The sequence below is a fragment of the Littorina saxatilis genome, unplaced genomic scaffold (genome assembly GCF_037325665.1).
Source record: "Littorina saxatilis isolate snail1 unplaced genomic scaffold, US_GU_Lsax_2.0 scaffold_551, whole genome shotgun sequence".
Classification (NCBI taxonomy): Eukaryota; Metazoa; Mollusca; class Gastropoda; order Littorinimorpha; family Littorinidae; genus Littorina; species Littorina saxatilis.
In genome coordinates, this window is record NW_027128322.1 from 19,123 (window position 1) to 36,668 (window position 17,546).

Here is a 17,546-nt window from a genome sequence, read left to right on the forward strand (position 1 = left end):
AGTGAAGCAGACAAAGCTATCTGCCGTTCCGTCGCTAACATGTCACGCACCTCTGTCTTAAAAGAAGACAAAATAGCCAGTAAATCGGCTTTACTCAAAGATTGATCGGCTTGAGGAGCCTGAACTTTCTCCAAAAATGCTTTGTCAGAAGAGGTAGGTTTAGCATCAATGGAAACAAAAAAGGATTCTTGAGTCTCCGGGTTGAGAACGCTAACAACGGACAAGTTCTCACTATGAGAATTTTTCTGAGAACTACGAGTAGTTGAGGCCGTAGCCGCCTTAGCTTTAGATTTGTTCGCTTTGCCCGATTGAGAACCTGGAGAGCTAACCTGCTTGGCTGAACTCCAAACCTTCTCTTTATCTTTCAGCTTGTCAGCCATTTTGAATGAAAAATGAACTCACAACAACAAGATGCAAAACGCTCAAATACGCTACAAAAAATTCTCTCAATAATAAAAATGAAATCTCTCACCAATTCTTGAAGAAGAGAAGAAAGATGAAACAACGTTACCGAGATTCGATGGTCTCCACAGCAGTAAAGACCAATGGCTTAAAGAAAAGCCAGAGCACTTCAAACACGTCCAGCGCCGTGCGTTGAAGAAAAAGAAATGATTGTCACTGGTATACATCCTGCGCATGCGCAGTACACCGGCAGGGGAGATAACCACCAAGGACCATGCCTTATATGGCATGTGGTTTTTGTTTTAGAGTTATCTCCCCATGTTACCATGTAAGAGTGCTTCAATGTCTTAGCAACCAAACGAAGTTATTGCTATCTATGTGAGTTGGGTAAGAATATGCACACAATTATTAGGTCCTATTAACATTTCTGAAAGCAGTCAAATGTCCTATTGATACCGAAGAAGAGCTCAGGACATTTGTCCTATTGGTATGCATTTGTGGCAACACCCCTGTGCCTGTTTTCATCAGTGCTGTTTCATGAATATATGAATTTTGGGCTTAACACAGGTACCCCTGTATATATTATCTAGCTCATAAATCACCCCCCCCCCCCCCCCCTAGTTTTGTTTCATAGCGGATGTAATAGTCTTATTCATGTGTTTTCCTAAATTAAACACTGAATCTTCTTCTGTGTAAGCTTATGTGTTGGTGGGTGAGAGAGAGAGAGAGAGAGAGAGAGAGAGAGAGAGAGAGAGAGAGAGAGAGAGAGAGAGAGAGAGAGAGAGAGAGAATGCCCATGTGCAGGGATGTCGTTAGGCGTCGGACATCGGTCATACTCATAGACCGATTAACTGCCTCAAATGTGCGATTCATATGGTCAGGTCTCAGTCAGATGTCCTATCATACTTTATAGAAGGCGGACTGTGTCCGATTAAATTTTGCTTGCATCGGTTAATACATCGCTGAGATTTGACAATATTTTGCCGCTATGTACTCAATATCATTCTGCAACATGTGTAATCCACAACACGACCACCAGACACAGCAACAAACCAAACTGACACATTCACACTACATGTAGTTAGAAACAGTGTGAGAGAGAGACATCTGCTATAGCAACTGTTCCAGGGCATCGGTGTCTGAAAGTTCATTACATCCAGTCACTCTATGTAGCTCACTGGTACACACCAGGGCGGGGATGCAGCTCAGTCGGTAGCGCGCTGGATTTGTATCCAGTTGGCCGCTGTCAGCGTGAGTTCGTCGAGAGATTTATTTCTCAGAGTCAACTTTGTGTGCAGACTCTCCTCGGTGTCCGAACAACCCCGTGTGTACACGCAAGCACAAGACCAAGTGCGCAACGAAAAAGATCCTGTAATCCATGTCAGAGTTCGGTGGGTTATAGAAACACGAAAATACCCCGCATGCTTCCTCCGAAAGCGGCGTATGGCTGCCTAAATGGCGGGGTAAAAACGGTTATACACGTAAAAGCCGTGGGAGTTTCATCCCATGAACGAACAAACAAACAAACTGGTACACAATCAGTCTCTCTCAGTATGGAGTAATTTCTTGCCAAAAAGATCAGGATCAGATGTTTTGGGGGTTTCATCACAGTAGGCCCTTTTAAAAGTAATCATATCACACCGGGAGGTTACCAGCTACCCATCTTTGTATTGTGAACAAAAACAAGAATGTGGAGGTCCTTGATCGCATGCAAACAAAATCGTGTGCGGGGTCCCAGTTTTTGCTAAGATCAAAGTGCACATGTCTGTAAATTGCAGAAATGCTAAGGTCAAAGTGCTTTTTCAGATCATAGAGACTGCCCTCAATTTATAGTTTTTGACTCACCTGATCTGAGTAATTGGTGAGTATTAGGATTCATATGTGTCCGGTGGTATGGCCGGATGGCCGGCCGAAACTTTTAGGGTTTGATGATCTCACGAAGTAACCCCAGTCTGGTTGACCTTCGTCCAATTTAGGGGTCACAGCGGGGTCATGTTCGTTTTATAAAACTTAACGTTGAGGTTATATCAGATGTTATTGAAGCTACCGCTTTGATACTCACACTTTTGTCAGTTATTTTGGGAGCAAAAGCCTCTAAATTTCACTAAATTGTAGGTGTTGGTAATCAGCAGGCATGACCAAAATTTGGCTTGTTTTCATCAAATTTTAGAATCCCAGCAGGAAAATGTTTGCTGGAAAAGATTTTGACCACTGAAAATGTCCACTGAGCTATCAAGGGTATAAGTCTTGACCTCATTAAGCTATGATGTCATTGTTTGATTTGGTCAGTCTTGGCTACTCTTGGTGATGACATCATGTTATGATGTCATAGTGTCAGAAATGAGGTCACTCAAGTGTCTGAGTGTACATATTTTATATGGGCTAGCCAACAACCAATATGGGAAAGAAAATAAGTAATTATCATCATTCTTGTTCAAAAAGAAAAAATATTTTTTTCAGAAAATAATTTGGTGGATGTTGAGTATGTCAGACTAGTGCTGGTAGTGGGAAGGAGGTTGGTTTGAATATGTGAAATATTCTTAGAGTTGACTGGATTGATACAGGTCACATATTATAGATCAAGTTTGTGTCAATCAGTTGAACATTACTTTATGAATGTGGAACAGCTTTTATTTAAAAAAAAATCTTGTTGCAGGTAGAGCAAAAAAAAGGCTTCTTTTCCTCGTGCCCATTCATATGCAATTCAAAGGAGTACTTGGCCATGAACTCCTTGTCACAATACGGGCATGTGTACCTCGAGCCACCGCCAATCTTGTGATAATGACGCTCATGTTCTACCAGGGCCCACTTTCTGGCATACATCTTGCCGCAGGTGTTGCAAAGATGTTTTTTTTTCGTGGAGGTGGAAATGGCCAATGGTTGTCCTGGTAGTACCTCCTCTTGCTGCTCCTCCTCACCGACCTCCTGGGACATAGAGGTTGACGCCATGGGTTTCACTGGGTCGACTTTTTCTACTTCCTCCTGATCCCCACCGGCTTCCACCACCACTTCATGACTGATTTCATGAATGCTGTCGAGAGTCTCAAATGAAAGACTGTCCATCTGTAAAAAGCACAACCTCGCATACCGTGAATATTTTGTAACATAATTCTCTTGACTGCCATAGTATGGGACCCCAAACAAATGTTGGGCTACAAGGAAGCCTCTACAACAATGTTTTCAATGTAATAGCCTTAAAGACTATAAATGGAGGGCAGTCTCTATGATCTGAAAAAGCACTTTGACCTTAGCATTTCTGCAATTTACAGACATGTGCACTTTGATCTTAGCAAAAACTGGGACCCCACACACGATTTTGTTTTCATGCGATCAAGGACCTCCACATTCTTGTTTTTGTTCACAATACAAAGATGGGTAGCTGGTAACCTCCCGAAATGTTTCAGAGTGTACAATAGATCGAGGGAATGCACAAAAAGCTGCCTGAAAGAATTGCACTTTGACCTTAGCATGGGTGCACTTTGACCTTAGCATGCGATTCGAATTTTTCATAGACGTTTCTTGCTAAACCAAAGAACTGAGCATAGTAGGAATGAAGGAGGGATAAGCTAGCATCGTAAGAAACATAATCTAATTGATAGTAGTTATGAATGACTGGTATATATTGAATACTAAGTGAAAATCCTACCTTCCAGCCCGCCAACACTTCAACTCGATGGCCCGTATCGTATCACGTGACCGCACGTATACTGAACTTTCCTTAGCTTCCTTCTACGGTGTGCATATGGAGCAAAGCCATTTCAAATAAGTTTGGTTGTTAACTTGAACCGGTCAATTAATTTAAGTGTCGTGTGTTCATTTGCTTCATTGGTGACATCTTTCTTTTTTGTTCATCAAGAGAGGTAACTGTGTAATTTCCTGTCATTTACGCGGATGAAAGTACCGTACCCTCCCCTCCCCCCAAAATTATCTCAACGGATTTACACCGATCTCAGAAATGACCCTGGGGCTCATCAAAAAGGCGGATTTCCGCCAAAAGGCGGAAGATTCCCTTGCCTGATACTTGTATGTTGGGGCAGTGGAACCAAGACTTCCATGTCGATGAAGTGCAAATTACAAGTCTAATTCATTCAAACGATAATATGAGTACTGAGGGAAAATCCACCCAACTCACATGCAGGCTACTTTCTATAGCGCACATTAAATAGAGGTAACTACTAGTAATAAGTATACTCATTATCAAGGGCAGATAAAGATTTGTTTTTACACTTACATGAAGGCATGAATGCAGGCAGGCACAAAAGGACACACTGGCAGACAGACAGCAACACACAGTGACCCCCCCCCCCCCACACACACAGTGTTTGGTTTCTATACTTACAGACTGCCTGTTGGAAGGTGTACCAGGCCCATTGGGTAAACTACTAGGACCGGAACTGCCCTGAAAGTGAAAGTCACAAAGCATATCTCATGAATTCTGCATTTTTCTCAGTGAAAGTTTGGGAAAAACTATTTATCAACTGTGTCACTGTTTTTGTCGTGTAAATAATAGTTTCCTTACAAAGCGCTGGCACGTCACTCCTAATTGTACATCAGAACCGTGGAACATATGTATATGATTTCACAATACAAATCTTCTGAACTGACCTGATGTGACGGATAACTCATCATTTACTGGTAAAAAAAAAAAAAAAAATACAACAAAAACACCAGAACTCTGTGCTTCAAAATTTAAATAAATATTCAACCTATCAATAGGTTCAACCAATCAAGTAAAACTAATCCCCAAATACTATTCAAAACTACACATTACACCGAATGCAAGCGGGAAAAATGTTCTGAGCAACCAGTTCTATGGAGCGAGCATTACTCTTAGTTTCTGCCTGCAGGAATACTTTCCGCATTGTGGGAATTCCAGCCGCAGAGCCACATGCACCACAAAGATCAGAAAATGAGAAAAAAGAAAATTAATACTCTGTTACCCTACATGCTAGAGGGCATAACAGGCACAAAGTAAGTCTAATGAATACTTACTGGTAGACCCAATTCCTCATCCAGTTTCTGTTTTTTGCGAGGCCCGATAGCTCCGAGGGCTGTCAGGTTGGCTTCTCGCTGCCCAACTTCTTCCGCCTCCGCCTGCTGCAATTCTTTAGCTTTCTGCTTCAGCTTCTTCTTCTTCGGCGTTCCAGACTTCAGCTTCAACTGTTCTGGGTCTTCATTTTTTGATCGACTCTGTACGGATACAATCATCAAACGTTGGTGTGAATCCTTTGGCTTCATGCTCATGTCAGGGGGAGAGTTACAATGAGGATGTTAAATATCCACTTCAGATCACTTTCTATCAAACTCAAACAAACTACAAAATCTTCTGTGTATCATGAAAGTCATCAAAATCTATGGATATGCCTATGCAACTGTTATTCCAAAATTTTATAAATAAATTTTCATTTAATTAATATACTTACCCAACTCACAAATAGCAATTAACTCTAGTTCAGTGCTGGTTACGCTGTACGACGCCCCTTGGTAACAAGGGAGACCACTCTAAAAAAGAAAGTGATCAATCCCATAATGCCATACTATTACTAGTCTGACTTCAGCATGCGTGCGCATACGCCGCCAACCTATCATTCAAAACGAAGCCCAACTCACTCTTTTTTAGACCCCCGTACCAACCACAGCGGGGAGGTGGGAGGGAATAAACGTTGTGAGTTGGGTAAGTATATTAATTAAATGAAAATTTATTTTTAAATTTTGGATTTGAATTACATATCTTTACCCAACTCACAAATAGCAGATTGCTACTATAGGTGGCGGGTATATAGTGAAATTATGATATTAGAACCTGTCCTGCGACTACCATAACAGGTAACGCGGAACTGCCGTCCTGTCTCAAGACGTCTCTGAGGTAGAAGTTAATAAAAACCTCCTCAGACCGCCAGTAAGCCGACTCCAGTACTTCAGCCAAAGAGGCCCGACCAAAGGACTGTCAAAGAGGAGGCCCATGCCCTTGCCTCATACGTTCTAGCTACAGTGAGAGGCAAAAACTGCCCTAACATCTCCAGACTGTGTTTGTCACCAGGTAAACACCTGTCTGATCACCATGGAGACTCACTTGGTTAAAGTTACTTTTGCAATATCCTTACACCTTGCTGTGTTAAGTGATATCATAAAAGCTTCTGACTTTCTGACCAATTGTCAAGTCCGTGAAAGGTACCTTCTGAGCGTCCTCACGGGACAAAAAAAACATATCAAGCTCTCCAGGAGCAAGAATCCAGTGTAGTAGTCCATCTAGGTAAGGTTGACTTCAAACAGTCATACCTCTACCAATGTAGAAAGACCTTCTTCCCTCCTTAATTCAGTGTTTAATGTCATTTTCAACCGTTCTAGGTTAAATCCCGACAGAGATGAAAGATAAGGCAAATGCCCTTTCATTAAATGATCTAACAAGATCCGTGAATATTAGGCAGACAGAATTTGTACAGCACTCGATCCCTTGGCGGTGAATAGTGAGGTGTGATGTGCACATTTTGGGAAGAAGAGGGCGACAGACCAAGTGAACATTGCACAAAATGCATGATGCAGCTCATTTTTTCATGCTGATGCATTAATCATTGGGCTCAACTGATCAGTTGCTTTGTTTTGCCTCGCCTGAAGAGGCCCAATGCTTCCAAAGCACATACAAACACACATTTATTTCTGAACATGGTCCATTGACAAAATCACAACCTAGATCATGACAGAATTAAAATTTTAGATTCGACAAAATGACTACCATGGACAAAAGCAGAATTGACAAAACTTCAAAACAAATGTAAACAGATTCTTTATACTGACCATTGGTGGTCGCACCACAGCTGTTTGCTGTGACATAATCTGCGGCCTCTGAATAGTTGCTTGTGTGGTTTGGGACGAAGGCGTTGCTATGACAACCTCATGGGGTGGTGGTCGAATTCCCTCAATGCTCATCTTCCCCAGCTGCATGGACTGACGGAGCATTGGCAAGCTTTTCTGTATTGGTAAAACACAGCAACTGTTCACTACTGTGCTCCACTGTAAATAGCTCACCTTTCTTCTTCCAACAAAGAAGAGAGACACTAGAATTCAAAGAAGGAAGTATCAGTTACTACACACTTGTTAGAAATCTCAAACTAAATCAGCTGACAGACAGAGGATATGAACCTTCATCTCCGACAAAAATGATCAAGAGATGACAGAAGAAAGCATACTCCTGAGTTATTTTCAAGAATGTTCTGACACTTTCTGACAGCAATAACCCACCATTAGGGGGGGAATCTCTACGGAAATAACAGGGGGGGGGGGGGGGGGGACCATTTGGGCACCTTCTTAAATATATATATATACTAGAGGAATACCCGGCTTTGCCGGGTGGATCGCGAGACAGAGTAGCGGTTCGCCGGCTTAGAGCACGTGTTGAAAATTTTCATCCACCAGTTTGTGCCCGGGGTCCACCTGAATATGCCCACCAAATTTGATGCAGAATATTTACGATATCACAAACAGAACTCTACAATCCACAGGTGTTGCCTTGCGAGCTATAAATAGCTCACAACTTCTAAGGCGAACAACTCTGCAGAGTCTGCTGTGAAGGGCGACGGTAGTCTCCCTGTCACACCCGCCCCCGCGGACCCGCCAAGCTTAGGTCCCTCCCAGATTCGTGGAATGGGAACAGCACGAAAATGATTCAGTGGCCATAATGCCATTCCTGAAAATATCAAGTCGAGTCCCATCCCTGTCGACGCCGCCGAATGTAACCTAGTGCCGAAACACCACAATCACCTTTGGAGGCGAAGTCCACTCAAACAGGATTGAGAAATTTAGAGCTTATCTCTTAGCCCTTTCAAAACTGTTATGGCTTCTCAAAGGAAGGCCTGAACATACTGACACACCAAAGCCGCCAGACCACATCACAAACAGAACTCTACAATCCACAGGTGTTGCCCACACACACACACACACACACACACAGAGAAGCCGTTTATATATATATATATATCTATTCTATAAATATATAGAGATAGATGACAGTGTATTTTTTGCGTGGCTATAAAGGTGTTGCCCACACACACACACACACACACAGAGAAGTCGTATATATATATATATATCTATATAAATATATAGATATAGATGACAGTGTATTTTTCGCGTGGCTATAAATTGATTCGACCTTTGCACTTTTACAGTGAGTACAACTTGGCGCACCGTACGCGATTGACGCCACACGAAGGAAAACTTCTAAAAATAGTTACGGGAATATGGATTGAGCGTTGTGGACAGTGACCTTATAAAAATAGTAACGGGAATATGGATTGACGCCACACGAAGGAAGGGAGATAAACGCAAACACTGGAGAAGATAAGGAAGAGTTACTGGGAATGGATCTGGGAAGATGAACAAAACAAGAAGAGCAAACGCTCGATCGAGTCACTTTCGCAGTTCTGAATATTATATGAGGCATCAGATGGACAGGAAGAAATTGCTATTCACAACACAATGAGTCACGTTCACATAAAATTTGAGCCCGGTCACTTTTATAGTTTCCGAGAAAAGCCCAACGTTAAGTTGTGTGTTGCCGAACAGAAAAGGCTAGTTATCTCCCTTGTTTTTCTGATAACGTTCGTAAAAGGCTACAGATGTAAATACTTTGATGTAAAGAATAATCCTACAAAGTTTCAATCACATCCGATGAACTTTGTCAAAGATATAAAATGTCTAATTTTTCCTTTGACGCTGACCTGTGACCTTGAAAAAGGTCAAAGGTCAACGAAACCATCGTTAAAGTGTAGAGGTCATTGGAGGTCACGACTAAACAAAATATGAGCCCGATCGCTTTGATAGTTTCCGAGAAAAGTCCAACGTTAAGGTGGTGTCTACGGACGGCCGGCCGGCCGGACAGACTAACACTGACCGATTACATAGAGTCACTTTTTCTCAAGTGACTCAAAAACCAAAATCGGTTCAACGCTGCGCGCTGAGAGCACGTGTTGAAAATTCTCATCGACCAGGTTGTGTCCGGGGTCTACCTGAATATGCCCACCAAATTTGAAGCAGATCCATCGAGAACTTTGGCCGTGCATCGCGAACACACACACACACACACACACACACACACACACACACACACACACACACAAACAGACACAAGTCGTATGTATAGGTTACAACACGAGTGGTTTTTTATATGGCTTGTATTTCAGTCAAGACCCAGCGGATGAATATCATCGGGAGACACGAGCCTTTGGCGAGTGGCTCTCGATTGATATTCCCGCTGGGTCTTGACTGAAATACAAGCCATATAAAAAACCACGAGTGTTGTAATCTGTATATCCCATTCTACCATCAAACACAAAGTGTAGACTACTAGCGGCACTGTTGCGATCTGTGGAGTGTGAAACAGTGTTTTCAGCGAGACTTGGCCTTTTTGCAACCTTAAACTAAGTGACCGTCGCTGAAAAAATAAAACGAATGAGTGCATCTATAAGTACGCGGTAACACTACTTTCAGACCGTTTAAAAGCTTTAAGTAAAGGTTCATAAGTTGCAAGAAAGTAATGAAGTCGTATAGAAATCCATTTAGTTGAAGCGCACAATTCTTTTGCGTTTCAGGTCGGCGGAACGGGGAAACCGGTTTGGCCCCCATTTGGCTTACTCGACTCGATTCAGAATCGATTCCACGTTGTTTTTTTCGAACGCATTATTATACAATTAGTCTTATTGACAGAGAAGCAAATTTTAGGGAACACATATGTAGATTTAACCATTTGCTCCCTATTTGAAATGTATCTACATGTTTTGCGAGTGTGTTTGCATGAACCTAAACTGGTATGGGTGCGAGGAAAACAGGACCCAAGTCTGTCACCGCCGCTTGATTGCATTTTGAAAGAATATGACTGGATTACGGAAAAATACACACATGTTAAGTTCTTAGATACCTTCATCGCCAATGTGGACTTACTGCAGAGCCAGGCAAAAGAGTAGACTTGCTCGCAAAACACGTGAAACAGCTGATGATAGCGAAGCCCAACCGTGCCAGGTAAGGACGGTCTGACAGATTCTCAAAAGTCGTCTGCTAACGAAGCAAGGGGAGGGTACTCGTGTTTTTGTTTTGGTTCGCTAGCATCTGGTTATCTTGTAAGTTGAATGTTCGTTTTTTCCCACCTGCATTGCTTTCATAATGAAAGAAACGTTTGCTTATTGCATCTCATACATCAGATCAGTTCTGAGATTCATTTTTGCGTGCAACTGATATGGTTTTCTGAGCCGTGCAATACGATTTTGGAACTTCATACAAATGTGTCACATTGTTCGGCGCGAGGTCAAAGGTCGGGAGCAAAGTAGTTCTTCGCCCAAATCGGAATCTGCACTATCATATATTTTTTTGAGTCCATGATGTATTTATTGAGCTATAAAAATACAACATATATACCCATACTGAAGTAACAGAGACAAAGAAGGGAGGTCATGGGATATATATATATATATAGATGTTTAAAATATATATCATAAGAGCAACTCCGGAGAGAGAATTCCTAGAAACACATGACAGTTGAGCAAAATGAAAGTTACCTTGAGAAATGGGACGAGGTAAGGCTGCGGAGAGGATTTGAGCTCGTGCTGCAACTTATGAGTGAAGTTCTCCGGCTCCACCTTGGAGTCCTGCAATACAGAAAACCTTTACATCTTCTTCTTCTGTGTTCATGGGCTGAAACTCTTATGTGTATGACCGTTTTTACCCCGCCATTTAGGCAGCCATACAACGCTTTCGAGGAAAGCATGTAGGGTATTTTCGTGTTTCTATAACCCACCGAACTCTGACATGGATTACAAGAACTTTCGCGTGCGCACTTGGTCTTGTTCTTGCATGCACACATAAAGGGGGATAAGGCACTAGCAGGTCTGGACATAAGTTGACCTGAGAGATTGAACAAATCTCCGACCTTAACCCACCAGGCCCGGCCGGGATTCGTACCCCAGACCTTCCGATTGGGAGGTTGATGTTTTATCCACTAGGCCAATGCGCCTGTCAAATCTTTATATGACATACTTTCCCTTTGCTTCATTCTTCATCAACATGAAGCTGACAACCCTTGGACTCTTTTGTGTCATCTGCTGATACATTTGTAAGCAAGAAAACGCTTTTACCCCAGCTAAGCTCCAGGCAAGAAAATATATCAATTACAAAACATGTATGTATATTATATGTTTTCGAGAACTGAAAAAATAATGCAAGAAAGCCTGTGTAACTGCAACTTGTAAGATATGATTCTTACCATGACACTACTTCACAAAAATTAGGATTATGTTCAGCAAATAAAAACATAAAAATATGCATTAATTCTCATGGAAACCAAAAGGACTTTAAACTTCCCTTACAAATAACCCACTTTCTTTTAATTTCTCCTACATCACCACAGCTAACATCAACTTACGATGAGGCCCTGAATGAGGTCGCGAACATTCTTGACAGTACTAGCAGGCTGGTTGGCAGCTAGCTTTAAAAGTGTAGACAGAAAGCTTTTGCACTTTTTGACATTTTCCAGCATCATTTTGTCTGCAAAAGAGAGAAAAAGAAAAATGTTGTATGAACTGAAGGCTCCATCAGACGAAGGGTGATACCTGGAGAAACAAGCGTGAATCACAAAGTTTTTGAACACAAAACAGGACGTGTAAACAAACACATACACACATGTACGCACACACACATAACCACACATACACACAAACAGCGAGAGACAGCACATTGTGATCCCCTCTCTCTAAATAATAAAAGGCATCATTTTATAACCTGATTTTTACCATCAGCATGACTACAGTAACTGTTGCATAAATTACTACAATAAGAAGATCCGAACATTCGCCCACCACTCATCCAACAAAAATAAATATACACAAATGAAAACACGCACAAACACAAAAATTTGACATTCAAATCAAAATAAAAAAAATAAAAAACACACACAAACTCAAATTCCAGCTAAAAAATACATTGTACACTCACACAGCACATATACTGTTCAAAAAAAGAAACGCATAGCTTGTAATATTTGGTTAATTTAGTTATATGGCTACAAGGATATCCACCAAACTGCAGAAAATGTTTATCTGGTCGTCGACCTTTCGTCCATTGCCACAAGTGAGCTCTGCACGTGACGCATGCGTTATCAGTGGCTACAATGTCAAAATTGCTCATTTGGCATGACCACTCGTCATGCTTCAGTGTAATCTGGTGAAACTCGGGGAATATTGAGCTCTCACCATGTCTTCCAAAACCCATAAAAGCGGATTGTTCGCCACAAAGAAATCAGACGACAATTCAGCGACGAAAGATGGCCCGATTGAGCAGAGAAGACCGCCAAATTGCATTGGGTCGTTTACAAGCAGGCCAAAGTCAAAGTGCAATCGCCAGGCACTTCCACGTGTCCCAGAGCACCATCAGTAGACTGTGGGTCAGGTTTCAAGCCACTGGCTCCGTTGCTGACTTGCCACGAGCGGGAAGACCAAGGGCGACAACTGCTGCTCACGACCGCTTCATACGGCTCCGCCACCTCCGGAATCGTTTCCTGTCGGCCTCATCTTCTGTCCAGGCTCTCCCCGGGCCACACCAATTATCGGACCAGACCGTGCGGAACCGCCTGCATGAAGCTGGTTTGAGAGCTCGCAGACCTCACAGAGGAGCTGTCCTCACCCGCCGCCATCGCCAGAACCGAGTGCAGTGGGGCAACCAGCACCTTCGCTGGACCGTCCGGAATCACTGGAGACACGTGTGGTTCAGCGACGAGTCCTACTTCCTGCTCCAGCGACATGATGGTCGGAGGAGGGTCTACCGGAGAGTAAACGAACGTTACGCGCCCAACTGTGTGGATGAGGCACCCGTTCATGGTGGTGGAGGCGTCATGGTGTGGGGGGCGATCAATACCGCTGGAAGGAGCACCCTGGTGCACGTCCAAGGGCGCATAACTGCCCAGCGATACGTGGAGGAAATTCTGCGCCCACACGCCCTTCCTCTTCTGGCTGACCAGGATGCCATATTCCAGCAGGACAACGCTCGCCCGCACACAGCACGACTCACCACCCAGTTCCTCACCGACCACCATGTCCAGGTGCTTCCCTGGCCATCCATGTCGCCAGACATGAACCCGATAGAACACCTCTGGGATGAATTGGACAGACGTGTGCGCAGGCGAGAAGAAGCGCCGGCAAATCACCGCGATCTATTGCAGGCACTTCAGGAGGAGTGGGACACCATCCCACAGCAAGATATCCGGCATCTGATCCAGTCCATGCCCAGAAGGTGCCGGGCAGTTGTTGCTGCTCAAGGCAGTCACACCCCCTACTGACTTGACAGCCTCGGCACCCAATCGTATTGATTGACTGATTGATTTGAAGATGCAAATGAACTGTGTGTGCATTCAACTGTGTCCATACCAAATTTCAAACAAATAATCTAAATATTGGATTTTCTGTTAATTTTTTCGACAAATAAAACAAATTTGGCAAGTAGCAACTATGCGTTTCTTTTTTTGAACAGTATATTATATGTATGAGGCATGGGAACAGGAAATCATCAAAAAGGAGGAAAATAATGCGGGAGTGCGGGGGCCGCTCCCCCACACGGTCTACTCCTTGTCGTGGGGTGGGGGCTTGAGTATCTCGATAACCCGGAGAGCTATGCCAGCCGGAGCAAATGCTCCTGGTAGGGTCACCCATGCTGGACAGGTCAAAGGATAGAGGTCAGACTAAGCTAGGCCAGCTCCCCCCATGAGTCTAAAATGGTTTGCGTAGGGTCAACACCCCTGTCTAGAAAAAGACTACGTTACAGAAGCATCAACGACAAATATCCAAGACACATGCCTGGAGGAGGAAGGGTCTCCATCAAGGAGATCTATGACGTCCAACAGTGAAAGCCGAAAGGAAGCTGCGAGACCGACCCCCCTTCTGACCACCAGGTGAACAACGAGAATAGCCACCTGGAACATGCAGACCATGTACCAAGCTGGGAAGACACTGCAGGTAGCAAGAGAGATGAAGAAGTACAAGATCCAAGTACTGGGAATAAGCGAAGCAAGGTGGACAACATCTGGAAGGGTGAGACTCTCATCAGGAGAAGAAGTTTTGTATTCTTTCTTTCTTTATTTGGTGTTTAACGTCGTTTTCAACCATTCAAGGTTATATCGCGACGGAGTTTTGTATTCGGGACACCAAGAAGAAGGAGCCCCACACACGTTAGGCGTGGCGCTGATGCTGGCGCCGGAGGCACAGAGAGCACTCATCAGCTATGAAGCTATCAGCCCCCGCATCATCACAGCAAAGTTTGCCACCAAGAAGAAGAACATCAACCTGAACATCATCCAGTGCTATGCCCCAACAAACGATGAGCCAGACGTGGAAAAGAAGGACAACTACTACCGGCAGTTACAAGCAGTCCTGGACGGGATAAAGGACAGAGATATAACGCTGGTGATGGGAGATTTCAATGCCAAAGTTGGAGGGGACAACACAGGATACGAGGACATCATGGGGAAGCATGGACTGGGACAGATGAACGACAACGGAGAACGTTTTGCAGAGATGTGTGCCTTGAACCAACTGGTGATAGGAGGAAGCGTCTTCCCCCACAAGCGAATACACAAGGCCACCTGGATTTCACCTGACCACGTCACAGAGAACCAGATTGACCACATCTGCATCAACAAAAAGTTCAGACGATCCTGGATGGATGTACGGGTGATGAGGGGAGCAGATGTGTACACAGACCACCAGCTTGTTACCACAACAGTCAGACTGCGATTAAAGAAACACCACAGCTCAAACAACGCTAGAATTAAGTTCAACGTGGGAATGCTAAGAGATGAAGAAGTACGCACAAGATTCCAGATAAGCCTCACCAACAGATTCCAGCCACTTCAAGGGATGATCGAAGAAGATGAGGCAGACATAAAGAGCCAGTGGGAACACTACAGCAAGATGTGGAAGGATACCTGCGAGGAAGTGGTGGGCAAGAAAAAATCGCAGCACAAGGAATGGATTTCTGCAGACACCATTCAGAAAATTGAAGATAGGAAGAAAAAGAAAAAAGCGAGGAACGAGAGCAGAACGAGAGCAGGCAAAGCAAAGGCACAGGAAGAGTACACAGCGGCGGAGAAAGAAGTAAAGAAAGGAATAAAGAAGGACAAGAAAGACTACATAGACAACCTGGCGAAGGAGGCAGAAGAAGCTGCAGGACAGGGAAATCTGAAAGATCTCTACATGACGACCAAGAAGTTAGCAGGAAAATTTCAGCAGACCGACAAACCAGTGAGGGACAAGAATGGGGATCCAATAACAACGACAGACGATCAGATGAAGCGATGGGCGGAACACTTCAAGGAGCTATTGAACAGACCCACCCCTGCAGCACCACCGGACATCAGACCAGCAGAGACAGAACTGCCCATCAACACAGACAAGCCCACAAAGGAGGAAATCAAGAAAGCCATAATGTCACTAAAAAATGGAAAAGCGTCGGGGCCAGATGAGATACCGGCAGAAGCCATCAAAGCAGACATGGAGACATCTATTAGTTTGTTCCACAGTCTGTTTAGCAAGATTTGGGAGGAGGAAGAGGTGCCACCTCAATGGAGAGAAGGCATCATCATCAAGATTCCAAAGAAAGGGGATCTTCGAGACTGTGGAAACTACCGAGGGATCATGCTGCTGTCCGTGCCAAGGAAGGTTCTCAACCGAATCCTTTTGGATAGAATGAAGGAGGCAGTTGACACCAAGCTCAGGGATGAACAGGCGGGTTTCAGGAAGAACAGATCCTGTCCTGACCAGATTGCCAGTTTACGCATCATAGTGGAGCAGTCGCTGGAGTGGAAGTCTCCTCTATACATCAACTTCATTGATTATGAGAAAGCCTTCGACAGCGTGGACAGAGAGTCACTGTGGAAACTCATGCGGCACTACGGCATTCCAGAGAAATTCATCTCCCTCATCCGGGGCACCTACCAGGATATGAAATGTAGAGTCGCACATGCTGGCCAGCTATCCGACAGCTTTGAGGTGAAAACGGGGGAACGACAAGGATGTATACTGTCACCATTCCTATTTCTTCTGGCTATCGACTGGATCATTAAAGCGGGGCTCACACACAGGCGGAGCAAGCGGAGCAGGCTGCTCCGATCCTGCTCCGCTCTCCACCTGCCCTCTCACACACAAGCTCCGGTTCCGGAGCAGGCTGCTCCGATCCTGCTCCGGTAGGGGATTCCCCTATGATATGACGTAGTTTCTCCACTCGCGCAGTCTGATGGGAAATATTTTTACACGTGGATAAGAAGTGGCGGGAAAAAAACACCGTGATGTTTACCAAAGGAGACAAAAGTCTTGTCTTTTATCGCAATTACTGAACATATTTCTAAATGGACTCTGTATAAGTCAGTGTGTGTGCGTGTGTGCCAGTGCGTTTTAGAGCTTTTCAGACACAAACTATGTGAGTGTGGGGGTCGGGTGAAGAGAGAGGTGGACTAACAACTGTTGGGACATGTTTTAAGTTTTGGTTCTTTTTTGTTTTATCGAGTTATATCCGAAGCTTCAAAGATGTTGAATGTGTATAGTTACACTAGCTTCCATGGAATCCATTCTTTTTTTTTAGATCTACTACTAACAATCTCTCTTGCAGACGGTTAGACTGTTGCTTTATGTTACGCGCAATATGGCTTTGATTTAGATTTAGTTTTTTTCATTTTGTGTGTGGTTTGATTTAGCTTCACTCTACTCAGAAGAAATGTTTTAAACATGATTAACAAAATATTACTTTATGGATGTTTGCAAATAGAAACGTACGTGTGTCAACAGCGCAACAAGTTTCTAAAGAGGACGATATAGAACGCTCATGGCCGGACCGTATCAGGTTGGGGGGGGCCCCCAATTGTTAGGGGTTCATTAGTTGAGGGCGCTAGGGAGGTCTGGACGTTTTGAAATGTAGATGAGAATATGTGGAATCTAGCTGGCGCGTTCTCCGAATATTTGTCATGATTTACTGATTTTTATTTTCTTTTCACCCTTGGAGGAGATACATGTTCAGGCCGGGGGGGGGGGGGGGGGGGGGGGGTGACAGGAACCCCCCCTGGATCCGTCCTTGACGCTAGACAAAAAAGTATCTGTGCTGTAGCTTTTTTTTTATGT

At 43.9% G+C, this 17,546-nt stretch overlaps 1 protein-coding gene across 2 annotated transcripts in view; it reads right to left on the reverse strand.

The window, feature by feature from the left end:
- LOC138956683 (transcription initiation factor TFIID subunit 4-like) overlaps positions 1-17,546 on the reverse strand; it is a gene marked incomplete at its 5' end in the record, with an annotated part of 79,646 nt that overhangs the window by 16,272 nt on the left and 45,828 nt on the right. The window contains 6 exon segments of one of the 2 annotated variants that reach the window (XM_070327980.1): positions 3,298-3,465; positions 4,742-4,801; positions 5,395-5,592; positions 7,198-7,371; positions 10,950-11,039; positions 11,813-11,934. In XM_070327980.1, coding sequence (XP_070184081.1) covers positions 3,298-3,465; positions 4,742-4,801; positions 5,395-5,592; positions 7,198-7,371; positions 10,950-11,039; positions 11,813-11,934 — 812 coding nt within the window. 2 annotated transcript variants of the gene reach the window in all.